The sequence below is a fragment of the Chiloscyllium plagiosum genome, unplaced genomic scaffold (assembly GCF_037043375.1).
Source record: "Chiloscyllium plagiosum isolate Xiang-an unplaced genomic scaffold, Cpla_swu_hap1 HiC_scaffold_22, whole genome shotgun sequence".
NCBI classification, from domain to species: domain Eukaryota; kingdom Metazoa; phylum Chordata; class Chondrichthyes; order Orectolobiformes; family Hemiscylliidae; genus Chiloscyllium; species Chiloscyllium plagiosum.
Window position 1 is genome coordinate 56,645,523 of NW_028270160.1, and position 18,568 is coordinate 56,664,090.

An 18,568-nucleotide genomic window follows, 5' to 3' on the forward strand; every position below is an offset into this window, starting at 1 on the left:
AGCTTTCTGCAGTTTCTCTCTGTTTAAATAATACATCACAATCTTGAAGTTGACCCAAATTAAAGTGGGGAGAGATGTATAACAGGCAGCTCAAGTTATATCATCCAAAGTGAAGACTGTCCTCCCTAACACTAAATCCCATCGCCATATCTGCTACAAATAGGCCACTCAATTGAAAAGGACCTCTGGAAATGAACTAGGCATGAGACTTGTACTCTAACTGACTCAGCTACCGTGATCGCTAAATCCATCACCCAGAGTCTGGCTGGTCCTGGAGCATTACCAGCGAAAGGTTTTGAGTGATAATTCAACCTGTTGGCTCAGTGCGTCCATGCTGTGGCTTACAGCCAGTTTGGCTAGCTTATATTGGGAGCTCCTTGAAGGTGAGACTGACCCTTGCATTAACTGCAATGTCACGGAGACATAAGTGACTGCAGCTTTGATCCTGAAAGCTACAAATCCATCAGTGGGATCAGTCACCGTGGATTATATAACGTGTATGGAACGAGGATTGGGACTCACTCAACTGATCTTAAAGTCAAACCACACATTTTAAATGCATCACTTGCCTATGAGACCAAGCGTGCTTAAAGGGTCCAGGCCATCCCAATGGGCCATTCGGACAATGTGACACACAGTTCACTGTTGTTGAAGCCCATTCCCATTGAAAACTGTCTGCACAATACAGAATGTGGCAGACGTTAGCCAGTTATTAGCCTGTTCCATGGGATGCCATGGTGAAAACAGCCTGAATTACCCTCAGTTGTGATCTGCTGTTTGCCCAGCCAGAAACACGGGACAGCATGTACCCTTTAAGGGAGTGGCAAGAGAAAAGGGTGAAGACCCGAGTGACTCAAGAGCAGACATGCTTGATCAGGAGTGTCCGCGGATGCTGAAGCGAAAAGTATTTGAATCGCTAGGCCCGACCACCCATTTCTAAGCAATTTTCAACACTGACTGTCCTGATGCATTTGGATGTGGTCACACTTGGTAGGTAGTTCATCTCCATCACCGTACAGACAGGGCTCATCACCTCACAGGGTGGGGGAGTCGGGGGAGTGTTGATCAAGTGATTCAGAGCATGCAGCTACGACCTTGGTGCCCCCACACTACTGGAGGAACTGGGTGCATGTGCAGAAAATGTTCAGCGAGTCTCATAGCCATGCTTACTGTGGAGGGAGAAGGGGAGGGAGGTGGGTACAATAGACTGAGTTTAAGAGATGTGTCTGTGTCTTTTTTCTAAGGCTCTTGGAAGCCCATCTTTGCTGACACTTGCAGGATAAGTGTCATGCAGCAGCCTGAGATGTCAATCCCGGATGCACACTCGATCAGGGCTCTCTGCAGTTCTTGGAAATGTTAATCATAATCGCGTCTCGCAACGAACCCAGTCAAAGTCAATTCGCAATGACACGTTTTGGCATCTTTCAAACCAACAAAACTAGGAGGAACTCGAGCACACTTCTGTACCCAAAACGCCCAGATCCAACTGCAGAAAGCCCTGCGTGTTTTTCTTTTGATCTATTTCTCCGGATTTGGACATGCTACATTAACCGTTAAACTCTTCAAATCTAAGAATTAAAGCGTAGCCAGAAAAGAAAGAGAGGGATGAAGCAGCAGCAGCACAGAAGATTATGAGTGACTTGGCATATAACATATATACCTCTGTGGTCCTATTCACCATCATCTACGATAGCACATCAGGCAGAGAAAGAGAAGGAAAGAGAAATAAAGGATTAGTTCACCGACGGGCGAGGCCGTTCGTAAAGCCCTGGGATGACAAAAATGAAAAGAAAGCAGTGATCCAAGCAAAAATGGGAAGAACAGGCAGCAACACAATGAAGGAGAGGAGGGAGAAAACAAAAAAAAAATGGGGTGGAAGGGAAGGCACCTGAAAGGGGAAGAGGTTCTTTGCACAGCAAACTTTACATTGTCTGCTCTACTCTCTCAAATCAAAATATTTGAAGACAGTTTTGTCATTTTTGGAAGAGAAACAATCACAGATTCCTGTAAAACAAAGAGGTTGAGAAGGTTTACTTTACTGAGCCTCACTATAGGGTTGCCAGCTCTGGTTGGACACATTCCTGGAGATGTGACAACCTGACTTCCTGCCTCCCACAGCCCCACCCCTTTCCAGTTCATGTCAGTCATCACCAAACACAGCCACCTTGACAGTACAATGCCTTCCCAAGCCAATCGGAAACATTAGCCAATTAGGTGGTTGGAATTCTGCCACAAGCAAACTATTTCACGGCCTGATTAGTTGTCCCCTGGGTAAATCACAGCAGAATCCTGGGGTTAACTTGCAATTCCTGAACTCTCCAGTTCAGTCCTGGAGGATTGGCAACCCTACCTGGAGGGAACCCAACAACCAAAGAAAAAGACAAATCATGAAAGAAACAAAACCTTTTCTTGTGTTTGCAGAGGTACCTCTGATTGCGCTTCCTCAGTGGACAATGCAAATGTGAGGGGGCCAGGGGTTAGAAAAGGAACTCAGGGGTTACAGAGAGTGTCATGGGTTACAGAAAGGACCAGAGGGTGACAGTGAGGGTCATAGGTTACAGACAGTGTCAAGGGGTTACAATGAGGGTCAAGAGGTTACAAGGAGGGTCAAGGAATTACAGAAAGGATCACAAGGTGACGGTAAGAGTCATGGGTTATAAATAGATCAGGGGTTACAGAAAGAGTCAAGGGGTTACAGAGAGGGTCACGGGGTTACAACGGGGTCACGGGTTACAGTGAGGGTTGCGGGGTTACAGAGAGAGGGTCACAGGGTTACAGACAAGGTCTTGGAGTTACAGTGAGAGTCACGGAACTACAGAGAGGGTCACAGGTTACACTGAGGGTCAGGGATTACAGAGAAGGTCATGGGGTTACAGAGTGATGGTCACAGGGTTACAGAGAGGATCATGGGTTACAGTGAAAGTCATGAGGTTAGAGTGAGGGTCACGGGATTTAGGGCAGCACAGTGGCTCAGTGGTTAGCACTGCTCCCTCACAGCACCAGGGACCTGGGTTTGCTTCCACCTTGGGTGACTGTCTGTGTGGAGTTTGCACATTCTCCCCGTGACTGCATGGGTTTTCCCCCAGGTGCTATGGTTTCCTCCCACAGACCAAAGATGTGCAAGTTGGGTGGATTAGCCATGCTAAATTGCCCATAATGTACAGGTTTGTGCTGGCTAGGTGCATTGGCAATAGGAAATACAGGGGATGGGGCAGCCAGGTGGGTCTGGGTTGGATGCTCCCTGGAGGATGAGTGTAGACTTGATGGGCCGAATGGCTTGCTTCCAAACTATAGGGATTCTATGTGAGGGTTCTGGGTTACAAAGAGGACTTAGAGATTAGAGAGAGTCACTTGGACAAGGACATCTTCCCAAAGGAACATGGGGTGGAGGGGGATGTTCAAACTTAAAGCAAACACCAGGGAGAAGGTGGTGGTAGCTATTAGAATTAAAAACTGACAAGTACCTGGGACCAGATGGTTTGTGTCCTAGGGTCTGGCTACAGTCATACTAAAGGCATTGGTTATAATCTCGGAGAAAGTGAGGACTGCAGATGCTAGAGATCAGAGTTGAGAGTGTGGTGCTGAAAAAGCACGGCAGGTCAGGCAGCATCTGAGAGCAAGAGAATTCCTGATGAAGGGCTTGTGCCCAAAACGTTGATTCTCCTGCTCCTCGGGTGCTGCCTGACCTGCTGTGCTTTTCCAGCTCCACACTCTTGACATTGGTTATAATCTTCAAACACATAGATTCTGCAGGGGTCTAGCTGCCTGGGGAAGTAACTACTTTATTGACAGGAGGAGGAAGACAGGAAGCTCTTGGTTGGTTAGCCTAAAATCTGTCAGAGGGAATTTACTGGAATCCATTATTTAAGAGGTTATATCTACAAACTTAAAAAAAAGTCATAATATATTGAAGCAGAGTCAGTATAGCTGTGTGAGAGGGATAACTAATCTATTGTGAAGTTTTTTTTAAGGGAGTAACAGGCAGGGAAATCTGTCGATGTGGTGGACTTGAATTTCAAAAGGACTTTTGAATAGCAGTTACCTCAAAAGATTATTTTGGAAAATAAAAGCTCAGGGTCTGGGAGTTAATATTTTGACACACATGAAGGATTGGTTAGCTAACTGAACGCAGAGAGTTTGGGATAAAGTTGTCTTTTTCGAGTTGGCAACCTGGAACTCGAGGAGTGCCACAGGGATCAGTGCTGGGGCCACAATTTTTGAGCATATTTATCAACGACTTGGCTGCAGGACAGAATGTACAATAGCTGGAGGTGCTGACATTACCCAGAAAGATTGGAAAGTTGCTTATGAGGAGGAGGTGGGAGATTGACAAAGAAAAAGGATAAAGGCAGGTTGAGTGAGTGGGCAAACATTTGGCAGATGAAGCATAATGCAGGTAAAGTGAATTTGTCCGCTTTGGGAGCAGGAATTGAAGATTAGGCTGCAGTGTTCAGTTATGAAGGGACACTGGGCAAGCTGGGGCTGTTTGCTGCGCTTTTCCAGCACCATACTCCCGACCCTGATCTCCAGCATCTGCAGTCCTCACTTTCTCCTGATTATCATTAGGTCAGAGGAGACTGGGAGAAAGTGAGGACTGCAGATGCTGGAGATCAGAGCTGAAAAATGTGTTGCTGGAAAAGCGCAGCAAGTCAGGCAGCATCCAAGGAGCAGGAGAATCGACGTTTCTGGCATAAGCCCTTCTTCCGGAGGAGACTGACTGGGAATGTGACAGAGATGTACAAAATGATGAGAGCATAGATACAGTAGAAACTTTCCCCCTTGATGGAGAGACACAGGTTTAAGGTACGGGGCAGCAAGCTTAGAGGAGATGTGAGGAGGAAGGTTTTCACCCAGAGGCTGATGGGAATCTGGAACTCACTGCCAGTAAGGGTGGTGGAGACAGAAACCTTCATAACATCTAAGAAATATTTTTTCATTCATGGGATGAGGACATTACCAGCTGAACCAGCATTTACTTAACTAACCACCTCAGAGGGCAGTTAAGAATCAACCACATTGCTGTGGGTCTGGAGTCACGTGTAGGCCAGACTAGGCAGGTTCCATCAGGGTCACATGATGGCAGGTTCCATCCCTAAAGGACAGAAGTGAACCAGGTGGGGTTTTTCCTGACAATCAACAATGGTTTTGTGGTCACCACTGGATTCTTAATTCCAGAGTTGTATTGAATTTAATGGGCCAAAGGGCCCTTTGCTGTGCTGTGGACCTCTATGACTCGAAAAGCATAGATTTAATGTTAAAGAGGTTGCTGATCTCTGGGGGACGTAGGAATCTGGGTGTTCTGCTGCATTAAATATAGAACATCAGAAGAGACAGTGGGGGATCAGGAAGGCAAAGGCTGGCTTATGTGCAGCTTGGAAACAGGGAAGTTTTAATTCAGCTCACCAGAAACCCGGTGAGACCACGTCTGGAGAATGATGTACAGCTATTATCTCCTTACTTTGGGAAGGAAAATATACAACAGCGGTAGAGGCAGGTGCGAGAAGGTTCATTTGATCTATTCCTGGGATAGGGTTTCTGGAAACAGGCTGAAGAGGTTGGTCTGTTGGGGTTTAGAAGAATGTTGGGTGTTCCTACTGAGAAACGGAAGATCCTGAGGGGACTTGACATGGTGGGTGCTGGTTTGTAAATGAGGCTGGAAGGAGGGAGCAAAAACAGAAATTGCTGGAAAAGCTCAGCAGGTCTGAAAGCGTCTGTGAAGAGAAATCAGAATTAACGTTTCGGGTCCAGTGACACCTCCTCAGAACTGATGACAGTGAGGAAAATAATGTCAGTTTATGCAGAACTCAGGAACATGGTTTGAGCTCTCCCTTTGACGACAGAGGTGAGGCGAATGCTTTTTCTCTCTGAGAGAGTCGTTATTCTGTGGAATTCTCTTCCCCAGAAGGCACTGGAGGCCAGGATCATTGAGTAGATGCTAAAACTTCTAAAGAGCTGAGGTTTTAGATTCTTGCTTGACAAGGGAGTCCAGGGTTAAAGTTGGGGGGAGGGGGAAGGGTGCATACAGGAAAATGGAGTTGAGACTACCACCAGATGACCTTAATGAATGGCGGAGCAGGTTCGAAGGACCGAATGGCCTACTCCTGCTCCCAAACCGTACATTCCTGTTGGGTTAGAGGAGGTCAAATGACACGCGAGACACACAGAGCAGCGTCCGCGGCTTACCTTGGACTCCACATCTGCGTTGTGGTCATTCTGCAGGAGCAGCGCAGCTGCTTTGGTGTCGTCCTTGCGGGCAGCGATGTGCAGGGCTGGCAGGCGCACCTTGCCCTTTGTGTCGTTCTCCAGCAGCAGCGAGACCACCTGGTCATGACCCTGCTGCAGCGCCACAGCCAATGGAGTGAAGCCATCCTGTGAGGTGAGGGGGGGAGGAAAGAGACAGCAATGGGTACAGTTATACCCCTGTTCAGTGTGCGGGCATCTCCCTCTACCAGAGAGTGGCTACGCCCTTGTCAAGACCAGTGCGCTCAGTGAGAGGGAAGCGAGAGAAATGCTCAGATGCAGATCTGTTGGTGCCAATGTACATTTAAGAATTACCCATCTAGCTACATTTTTCACTTAGTTTTGGACAAAAATACACCCCACACCCAGACTCCGACCCCTGAGGGTCTAAGAGACCCATTTCCCTGAAGGTCATAGAATTTACAATCTTCACCTCAGCAACAGCACTCAATGCTGTTTTCCTCTCAAGCATGTACCATTGTGTCATGCAGTACACGTTAATGTTTAAATCCACGTTCCTGCAGCATTAGACATTGGCTTGCTCTTTCAAAGAGCTAGCAGAGACGTGACAGACCAAATAGTGATCTTCTGTGCTATGTGTACTATCCTAGAAATATACATTGAGTTACTTATAATGGCACATCGCAAGTTATCTGGTTTAGATGTTAATTCACCCGTTCTATTCCATAATATTCATCTGGATAGGGACTCCATGAGTTAAAGGGATGATGCCAATTGCGAAGTTCTGGCAGGGGACAGAGCTTACAGACAGCACGGGCTCCAAACTCCAAGGAGACAGAATATACCCTGACATTCCACTGCAGTACTGAGGGAATGCTGCAGTAAATCTGACTCTGCACACCAGCCCTGCCCACTCTCTCAGCTGGACAGAAGTGATCCCTTGGCATTATATGAATTAAGAGCCAGAAGCTCTCCCTGGATTTCTGGTCAAAACAAGTCTTTGACCAACTGGCTGTCTGTCCACGTATGCTGTTTCTGGGAGTTTCGTGTGTGTATAGTTGTGAATGGGGAGGTGGGAACACCTGGGGTTGTTAAATCAAAAACATCATGCCTGATCCATCAAGACAATGACAAAAGAGGAAGCTGTTAACAGACTAGGTATCTCATATTCCCACATTTGTAAATAACGGCTGCAGAGGATTATGGTTATAGGACCATGGAAATGAATGGAGATATCAACTCACCTCAGTTGCAATGCTCTGACTTGCACCATTGTCTAGAAGAAACTTAACAACTTCTAGATGATTCTCCTGTGCGGCCATGTATAGAGGAGTGAAGCCATTCTGCAAAAGAAAATGTATCTTCATTCTACTTGTGGAAGAAGACATCACTTTTGGTCAGTCTTTGAGAGTTTTGGCCCAGCTATTTGAGGCAGGCACAGCGGCTCAGTAGTCAGCAATGCTGCCTCACAGGATCTGGTTCAAGTCCACCATCGGGCGACTGTCTGTGTGGAGTTTACACATTCTAACAGCATGGAAGCAGGCCATTCGGCCCATTAAGTCCCCACTGAGCGTGCAAAGAGCATCCCACAGAGAATCACACCACTACCCTAACCCCATGGCTAATCCACACATCCCTGGTCTCTATAGGCAGCTTGGCCAATCCATTTAATCTGCACAACTTTGGACTGTGGGAGGAAAGCGGAGTACCTGGAGGAAGTCCACACAGACACGGGGAGAATGTGTAAACTCAATTAAAGGTAGACTATTATTATGCTGGAGAGGTTCAAAAGAGATTTACCAGGATGTGGCCGGGTGTGGAAGGTTTGAGTTACAAAGAAAGGCTGAATAGCATGGAACATTTTTCACTGGAGCATAGGAGGTTGAGAAACGACCATGTAAAAGTTGATAAAATCATGGGTATAGATACTGTTAATCGATATAGACAGGTGTCTTCTGACGAGGATGGGATATTTGACAAGGGGCACATTTTTAAGGTGAGAGGAAAGAGATTTTAAAAAGACACAAAGGGCAATTTTTTTTAAGCAGAGGGTGGTTCGCATATGGAATGACCTTTGTGAGGAAGTGGTGGATGTGGGTACAATTGCAATGTTTAAAAGACATTTGGATAAGTACATGAATAGGAAAGGTTTGGAGGGATATAGGCCAGGAGCAGGCAGGTGGGACTAGTTTAGTTTAGGATTATGTTCAGCATGGACTGGTTAGACTGAAAGGTCTGTTTCCAAGCTGTATGACTCTATGACTCCCCATGGACAGTAACCTGAGGCTGGAATCGCACCCGGGTCCCTGGTGCTGTGAGGCAATGGTCCTAACCACTGAGCTACCACGCCGCCATTAATATTGGAAATGCCCATTAGTCCTCTGCCTCTCAATAGTTTCCAGTAGGTGTTTGGGAGCAGGACAGAGGTGAGTTGGCCATTTTAACCCAGAGGACATGAGATTACTTGAAGTAGTGTATTTTCTTATATCAAAATCAACTGGAGAATAATATTCTATTAAATTAGCCAAATCTGACCACATTGATGTGATTCATTCACATTAAGTGGCTTGCTCTTTAATAATGTCAGGACAATTGATGTCAAAGTAAATCCTTGTAATGTTTTAAACTATTAATACATCAGTGACCTTCATGGTGTGAAAGGCATTCTATTCAGGGCTAATTTGTAACCTTAATAACAACCTCTGCATGGGGGCTGGATGGGTCAGCTGACTCACATCGCCTCACTTTTACGGTGAAGCTGACTTGTAGTTAACGGGAGGCGAACTGTCCGATGGTGAATGGAGGGTGCCCCATTCCATCAAATGCATCTTTAGCCTCATTAAAAACCAAACCCCATTTGCTTTGAAGCCATCTTGTAGAGCTGAGATTTCCTGTTAAGCATTCTGGGCACGAAGCAATGCAGTTAGTGAGACACAGGCAAACTAATGTGGGGATCAAGGGTTAGAGAGACTCCTTCAACGATTTTTGTTTTAAACAGCAAGTTATTCCACAATTGTAGGCAAATTAGATTTTAGAGACAACAGCACTGGAACCCAATGCATTCACCTCAGCCAATAAAAGCCACAAAATTTAAATAAATTATCAATGTAATAATTTCAACTAAATAAAAAATAAATACACTCAATTGTTGTTTTTTGATAAAGTGACTAGTTTTATCAGTTACCTGTTTTTTTTAAACTTTCTACTAAATGTTTTAATATTGCTCCAATGTATTCTATATTCAGAGAAATTGCGTCCCTAAATCTCTGATACGTTCAAAGTATGCAGGAGGCCATTCAGCCCCTCAATAGTCCATACTACTATCCAATTGGATCATGGCTGATTAGTAATTTAATTCCATCTTTGTTACATCAACCCATATGGTGTAGCCTGACAAAAATCTTTCAAGCTCAGTTGAGGCAAAGCCCTCAATTTCCCCCACTCAATGCGTGAAGAAATCCTGCATCATCCCAAAGTCAAATGTTAAGGTTGTGTGCAGAACCCAGCAAAGGAAACGGTTCCTCTCTATCTGTTCTTTAATTGTCAGAGGCAGCTCAAATCAATCAAGCCCAAAAATGGAGTAATGGGAATACAAGCTGAGTGTACACAAGCTGCAGATAATTTAACCCTTTTAGATCGGTCATTGTTCTGGGGAATTTTCACTGCAAGATACAAACAAGGGAAGACCAATGATCCACAATCTGATCTGGGTGCACATACACTGAAGACACGGCTGTATATACACACACTGAGGACACGGCTGTATATACACACACTGAGGAGAGGGCTGTATATACACACACTGAGGAGAGGGCTGTATATACACACACTGAGGAAAGGGCTGTGTATACACTGAGGAGAGGGCTTGTATATACACACTGAGGAAAGGGCTGTGTATACATACACTGAGGACACGGCTGTATATACACACACTGAGGACACGGCTGTATATACACACACTGAGGAGAGGGCTGTGTATACACTGAGGAGAGGGCTTGTATATACACACACTGAGGAAAGGGCTGTGTATACACTGAGGAGAGGGCTTGTATATACACACACTGAGGAAAGGGCTGTGTATACACTGAGGAGAGGGCTGTGTATACATACACTGAGGACACGGCTGTATATACACACACTGAGGAGAGGGCTGTGTATACACTGAGGAGAGGGCTTGTATATACACACACTGAGGAAAGGGCTGTGTATACACTGAGGAGAGGGCTGTGAGTACACACCCTGAGGACAGGGCTGTATATACACACACTGAGGGCTGTATATACACACACTGAGGAAAGGGCTGTGTATACACTGAGAAGTGGGCTGTGTATACACACACTGAGGAGAAGGGTGTATATACACACACTGAGGAGAAGGGTGTGTCTAAACACACTGAGGAAAGGGCTGTGTATTCATGAGGAGAGGGCTGTGTATACACACACTGAGGACAGGGCTGTGTCTAAACATACTGAGGAAAGGGCTGTGTATACATAGAACATAGAACATAGAAGAATACAGCGCAGTATAGGCCCTTCGGCCCTCGATGTTGCGCCGATCCAAGCCCACCTAACCTACACTAGCCCACTATCCTCCATATGCCTATCCAATGCCCGCTTAAATGCCCATAATGAGGGAGAGTCCACCACTGCTATTGGCAGGGCATTCCATGAACTCACGACTCGCTGAGTAAAGAACCTACCCCTAACATCTGTCCTATACCTACCACCCCTTAATTTAAAGCTATGCCCCCTTGTAATAGCTGACTCCATACGTGGAAAAAGATTCTCACTGTCGACCCTATCTAAACCCCTAATCATCTTGTACACCTCTATCAAGTCACCCCTAAACCTTCTTTTCTCCAATGAAAACAACCCCAAGTGCCTCAGCCTTTCCTCATACGATCTTTCTACCATACCAGGCAACATCCTGGTAAACCTCCTCTGCACCCGTTCCAGTGCCTCCACATCCTTCCTATAGTATGGCGACCAAAACTGCACACAATACTCCAGATGTGGCCGCACCAGAGTCTTATACAACTGCAACATGACCTCAGTACTCCGGAACTCAATTCCTCTACCAATAAAAGCCAGTACACCATATGCCTTCTTCACCGCACTATTTACCTGGGTGGCAACTTTCAAAGATCTGTGTACATGGACACCAAGATCCCTCTGCTCATCCACACTACCAAGTATCCGACCATTAGCCCAGTACCCCATCTTTTTGTTACTCTTACCAAAGTGAATCACCTCACACTTAGCTACATTGAACTCCATTTGCCACCTTTCTGCCCAGTTCTGCAGCTTATCTATATCCCGCTGTAACCTACCACGTCCTTCCTCACTGTCTACAACTCCTCCGACTTTTGTATCATCCGCAAACTTGCTCACCCAACCTTCTAACCCCTCCTCCAGGTCATTTATAAAAATGACAAACAGCAATGGTCCCAAAACAGATCCTTGCGGAACACCGCTAGTGACGGCACTCCAAGATGAACCTTTGCCATCAACTACTACCCTCTGTCTTCTTCCGGCCAGCCAACTCCTAATCCAAACCTCCAACTCACCCTCAATGCCATACCTCCGTATATTTTGCAGTAGTCTACCATGGGGAACCTTATCAAACACCTTACTAAAATCCATATACACCACATCTACCGCTTTCCCCTCGTCCACCTCCTTAGTCACCTTCTCAAAGAATTCAATAAGGTTTGTGAGGCACGACCTGCCCTTCACAAAACCATGCTGACTATCCTTGATCACATTATTCCTATCCAGATGTTCACAAATCCTATCCCTTACAATTCTCTCTAAGATTTTGCCCACAACAGAGTAGGGAGTTATCCCTACTCCCCTTCTTGAACAAGGGAACCACATTTGCTAGCCTCCAATCTTCTGAGGAGGCTGTGTTTTCACACACTGAGGGCAGGGCTGTATATACACACACTGAGGAGAGGGCTGTACATACACACACTGAGGAAATGACTGTGTATACACTGAGAAGTGGGCTATATATACACACACTGAGGAGAAGGCTGTGTCCAAACACACTGAGGAGAGGGCAGTGTATACACTGAGGAGTGGGCTGTATACATATACACACTGAGGATAACGTTGAGTCTACACTAAGGAGTGGGCTGAAATTATATATACACACACACACACCATAAACACACACGCACTAACAGGAAATAGAGAATAGCCTTAAGGGGTCATTTTCTGGTTTGCAAAATGGAATGTGTGGTATAGCACAGGTACCTATGCTGGGACCTCAATGATTTACAATTTCTATAAATGACTTGGTTGAAGGGACCGAGAGATGTCCTGGTGCATGAATCACAAACATTAGTATGGAAGTATCACAAGTAATTAGGATAGTGAGTAGAGTTGTATTGTCCATTATGAATTAAATTGAATACAAAAGAATTCAGTTATACAGTGGTACATCTGGAATACTGTCCGGGTCACTCTGTTTAAGGAAGGTTGTCAACGTATTGGAAACAGTCTAGTGAAGATTGTTCCACTTGTCCCTGGAATGGGAAGGTTGCCTTATGAGGAAAGGTTGGGTAGGCTCAGGTTGTATCTGCTGGAATTTCAAAGAGTAAGATGCAATGATTAAAATATATAGGATCCCGAGTGGTTTTGACAGAGTGGATGTAGAGAGGATGCTGTCTCCTGTGGTAGAATCAAGAACTAGAGGTCGCTGATTAAAAATAAGGGTCAACCATTTAAGATTGAGATCGCCGAAATGTTTTGTCTCAGAAGGTCTGCCTCTTTGGAACATGTTTCCCCAAAAGACATTGGAAACAATGTTCTTGGACATTTTTCAGGCAGATGTAGATGGATTCTTGATAAACAAAGGGGGTCCCTTATTGAATGGCCTGGCAGGCTTGAGGGGCTGAATGGCCTCCTCCTACTCCTGACTGATTGGTTTGTGTGGGAATTGCTTCATAATTTCTCGTCATCTCACTCCTTACACCAAGCACTTCTGAAATTATTGCGCCTAGTAAGTACCACTCCCTTGTGCACACCTTCGATCATTTCTCTGGCATATTTTGGTACGTCATTTCTCTGTGTCAAGTAATTTGCAGGTAACTCACTGGCCAAAAACTAATCAGGGAATCTTCAGGCAATGCCACATTTACAAGATCACCTTACTCATCATTTCTAATATTGTATGGGTATTCTATTAACATCTGCTACTGCTAGAGATGGCACTCCCTCCCTTGAATTAAGTCAGAAGTCACACAACACCAGATTATGGTCCAACAAGCTTATGTGAAATCCAAAGCTTTCAGACTTCACCTGGTGAAGGAGCAATGCTCCGAAAGCTTGTGCTTTCAAATAAACCTGGTGGACTATAACCTGGTGTCGTGTGACTTCTGACTTTGTCTACCCCAGTCCAACACGAGCACCTCCATATCATTCCTTGACCAAACATGACCATGAGGACTTGGTGGCCAGTGAACCGAGTGAACTCATTGCTGTGCAAGTAACTGTGGACCTTAGTAACACCACATCTGATTGCTAAAGCCTCTTACTCAACCTGAGTAACTTTGGTAAAGAATGTGAAGCACATGGCTCCAGTTTTCCCCACAATTAAGCCTCGTGGTGAGGCATCACACGCTAAAACAAATTGTCTCTTGGGACCACAATGGTTGAAAACAGCATTGTTACTTTTTTCACTCACTTTAAACAGTTTTTCAACAGTCTGCAGAGCACTACCGAAACATTCCGTCTCTGAGCAGTCGACAGAGTGGGACGGCTGAATTAGCTCAGTGAAGATGAACATGTGGGGATACACCGCAATCGCTATGAATGTTCCTTTCCTGTTCTCTTCACTTTTGTAACCTTCTCAGTCTTCTTCTGAATTGGGTGGATCCCTTCACTATTTAATTGGTGACCCAGACCTGTTGCAATTGACACTGAGAGGCAATGTTTGGGCTTTTCAGCTTTGACATCATACTCTTGGAGTCAATATAAAGCATCGCTCAGCTTTTTAAAATGTGCTCTTGCTCTTTCTGACTGAATGGCAGTTGAGCAGTAAATGGTAACCTTCCTCTTCGATGTATGAATGGGACGCAGTTCCTTGCTTGTGACAGTTAGTCATAATTGCAAATAAATGCTCAATATCATCAACTTTCATCCCCACTCTGTTGTATTCAAAGATTGCCAGATCCTGAATGAGCTTGAGAACAATCGCAAACTCAATCTGCGGTGTTACCACAATCTGTAACATTACTGTCTGCACCCATCCTCCAAGCCGTCTGGAAATGATTCATTTTACCACAGGCAACTTCTCCACACTATGACTGTACTAGGTGGTCACTAGGACTTTTAACTTGTGAGCCAGGGGGAAGGGAAAGGGAAAGCAACAGGGAGTATGGAGTCAAGTAGAAAGATAAGCAGCAGGTTAGCATGCGTGCAGGGTTTAAGTTTGAGCAGACTAGGAATGAAGCAAAAAGGGAGGATAACTTAAGACATATTACTAGAGGTGATGGAAATTATGAGGATAAGAAAACCAGCGTTAAGGTGCTTTACCTGAATGCTCATAGTTTTTGTAACAAAGTAGATTAATTAACAGCACAAATCATCGTGAATGATTATGATGTGGTAGGCGTCACAGAGACATGGTTGTATGAGATTTCAGGACTGGCAGTTAAATATCAAAGGATTTGCAACTTATCGAAAAGACAGGGAGATGGGCAGAGGGGGTGAGGTTGCCTTGTTAGTTAAGAATAAGTTAAATCTATGGCACTGAATGACATAGGGTCAGATGATGTGGAGTCTGTGTGGGTGGAGTTGAAGAACTACAAAGGCAAAAAAACCATAATGGGAGTTATGTACAGACCTCCCAGCAGTGGTCAGCACCAGGGGCGCAAGATATACCAGGAAATAGATAGGGCATGTCAGAAAGGCAAGGTCGCGGTGATCATGGGGGACTTCAATATGCAGGTGGACTGGGTGAATAATGTTGCTCGTAGATCCAAAGAAAGAGAATTCATTGAATGCTTACAGGATGGCTTTTTGGAACAGCTTGTGATGGTGCCCACAAGGGAGCAGGCTATTCTGGACTTAGTGCTATGTAATGAGCCAGATTTTATAAAATATCTTAAGGTAAAGGAACACTTAAAAGGCAGCGATCATAATATGGTAGAGTTCAATCAGCAGTTTGTAAGAGAGAAGGCAAAATGGTGTTTCACTTAAATAAAGATAATTACAGGGTCATGAGAGAGGAACTGACGACAATTGACTGGAAGCAGAGCCTAGTGGGGAAGACAATAGAGCAACAATGGCAAGAGTTTCTGAGTGTAATTGAGGACACAGTACAGAGGTTCATCCCAAACAAAAGAAAGCTTATCTGGGGGGGGGGGGGGGGGGAGGATTAGACAGCCATGGTTGACAAAGGAAGCCAGGAAATGTATCAAAGAGAAAGAGAGAGCCTATAAAGTGACCAAGAGCACTGGGAAATCAGAAGATTGGGAAGACTACAAAAACAAACAGAGGATAACAAAGAGAGAAATAAGGAAGGAGAGGATCAAATATGAAGGTAAGCTACCCAGCAATATTAGAAAGGATAGTAGAAGTTTCTTTCAATACATAAGAAACAAGCGAGAGGCAGAAGTAGAAATTGGGCCGCTCCAAATTGATGCAGGAAGGCTAGTGATGGGAGATAAGGAAATAGCTGAAGAACTTAATAAGTACTTTGTGTCAGTCTTCACAGTGGAAGACATGAGTAATATCCCAACAATTAAGGAGGGTCAAGGAGCAGAGTTGTGTATAGTAGTCATTATGAAAGAGAAAGTGCTAGAAAAGCTAAAAGGTCTAAAAATTGATAAATCTCCTGGCCCCGATGGGCAACATGCTAGAGTTCAGAGGGAGGTGACTGAAGAAATAGCGGAGGCATTAGTTGTAATCTTTCAAAAATCACTGGAGTCAGGGAAAGTCCCAGATGATTGGAAAACCGCTGTTGTAACCCCCCTGTTCAAGAAAGGATCAAGACAAAAGATGGAAAATTATAGGCCAATTAGCATAACCTCCGTTTTTGGTAAAATTCTAGAATCCATCATTAGGGATGAGATTTCTAAATTCTTGGAAGTGCAGGGTCGGATTAGAACAAGTCAGCATGGATTTAGTAAGGGGAGGTCATGCCTTACAAACCTGTTAGAATTCCTTGAAGAGGTAACAAGTAGATTACACCAGCAAAACCCAGTGGATGTTATCTACCTAGACTTCCATAAGGCATTTGATAAGGTGCGTCAAGGGAGCCTGCTGGGTAGGTGAGGGCCAATAGTGTTTGAGGTAAGCTACTGGCATTGATTGAGGATTGGCTGTCTGACAGAAGGCAGAGAGTTGGGATAAAAGGTTATTTTTTGGAATGGCAGCTAGTGACAAGTGGTGTCCCGCAGGGTTCAGTGTTGGGGTCGTAGCTGTTCACCTTATATATTAATGATTGGATGAGGGGACTGGGGCATTCTGGCGAAGTTTGCCAATGATACGAAGTTAGGCGGACAGGCAGCTGGTTCTGAGGAGGCGGGGAGGCTGCAGAAAGACTTAGACAGTTTAGGTGAGTGGTCCAAGAAATGGCTGATGAAATTCAATGTGAGTAAATGCGAGGTCTTGCACTTTGGAAAAAAGAACACAGGCATGGACTATTTTCTAAATGGTGAGAAAATTCATAAAGCCAAAGTATAAAGGGATCTCGAAGTGCTAGTCCAGGATTCTCTGAAGGTTGACTTACAGGTTGAGTCCATGGTTAAGAAAGCAAATGTAATGTCATTTATCGAAAGAGGGTTGGAATGTAAAAGCAGCAATATGCTACTGAGACTTTATAAAGCTCTGGTTAGGCCCTATGTTGAATACTGTGTCCAATTTTGGGCCCCACACCTCAGGAAGGACATACTGGCACTGGAGTGTGTCCAGCAGAGATTCATGCGGATGATCCCTGGAATGGTAGGCCTAACATACGATGAACAGCTGAGGATCCTGTGATTGTATTCATTCGAGTTTAGAAGGTTGAGGGGAGATCTAATACAAACTTACAAAGAATGCATGGCTGAGAAAGGGTCGACGCTGGGAATTTGTTTCTGTCAGGTAGGGATACTAGGACCTGTGGGCACAGCCTTAGAATTAGAGGGGGTCAATTTAGAATGGAAATGAGGAGTCATTTCTTCAGCCAGAGAGTGGTGGGCCTGTGGAATTCACTGCCACAGAGTGCAGTGGAGGCCAGCACGTTAAATGTCTTCAAGGCAGAGATTGATAAATTCTTAATCTCGCAAGGAATTAAGGGACATGGGGAGAGTGCGGGTAAGTGGCGCTGAAATGCCCATCAGCCATGGTTGATCAGAGAAGTGGACTCAATGGGCCGAATGGCCTCACTTCCACTCCTATGTCTTATGGTCTTATGACTGGGAATGGGGGGGATGTTGACAATGCTAACAGTAGTGTCCACATTTCTGACCCTGGGAGATTGTGAACTTGCTTCTCTGAATTCCAGAGGAACTCCCATTCTGGTTCAGGAAAAGAACTCCGTTGTAATTCACAAGATCAGCCATTCCAGGGACTGTAGCCATCACCATAGATCCTCTTCCAGGTTAAGCTCCTGCCTTTGCTCAAAAACTTGGCCTGGATTTGATTGTTCTTTCGGTCTTCTGCAAACGGGTCTCAAAGTTTGACTTAGAAATTTGCACCATATCGATGACAACAAGGGAGTATCATCAGTTCGAGAATACAATCTCCACCAGCCTCACTTGTGTTGCAAGAACCGAATTCTCAGCATAATTTCATTCTTAGATATGCCACAATGTGAGTCGCGTTCCATCGTACTGGGCTCCTGCAGATAACACTGTGGTGGATTCAGGTAAAACAGTGATGGCATGGTGGTGGGTTAGCCCTGGTTTCCAAAGTGGGAGGGCGGGGAGGGGGATACTCGGGCCTTGGTCCTCCAGCCCAGAGCAGTGAAATGGACTAAGTGCACTTTGTCTTAAATTCTCTCTTTTGTAAATTTCTTTTTCCTTTCTTTATTACATTAAAATAGAGTCAGATTAGAATCCCTACAGTGTGGAAACAGGACCTTCGGCCCAAAAAGTGCACACTGACCCTCCGAAGAGTAACCCACCTAGACCCATCCCCCGACCTAACTTTTCCTCCTGTCTAATGCACCTAACATACACATCCTTGAACACTATGGGCAATTTAGTGTGGCCAATTCACCCGAACCTGCACGTCTTTGGACTAGAATCAGAGAGTCATAGAACTGTACAGCATGGGAACAGACCCTTTGGTCCAACTCGTCCACGCCAACCAGATATCCTAACCTAATCTAGTCCCATTTGCCAGCACTTAGCCCATATCCCTCTTTGCCCTTC

At 45.1% G+C, this 18,568-nt stretch overlaps 1 protein-coding gene across 24 annotated transcripts in view; it reads right to left on the bottom strand.

The window, feature by feature from the left end:
* ank3b (ankyrin 3b) overlaps positions 1 to 18,568 on the bottom strand; it is a 754,625-nt gene that overhangs the window by 208,084 nt on the left and 527,973 nt on the right. For 17 of the 24 annotated variants that reach the window (XM_087999088.1, XM_087999086.1, XM_087999102.1 and 14 more), the window contains exons 5-7: positions 7,446 to 7,544; positions 6,184 to 6,369; positions 1,661 to 1,684 (exon numbers count right to left, since the gene is read on the bottom strand). In XM_087999088.1, the coding sequence (XP_087855214.1) occupies positions 1,661 to 1,684; positions 6,184 to 6,369; positions 7,446 to 7,544 (309 nt within the window). The remainder of the gene's footprint in view (positions 1 to 1,660; positions 1,685 to 6,183; positions 6,370 to 7,445; positions 7,545 to 18,568) is intronic. The other 7 variants (XM_087999092.1, XM_087999096.1, XM_087999084.1 and 4 more) reach the window with 1 other exon arrangement.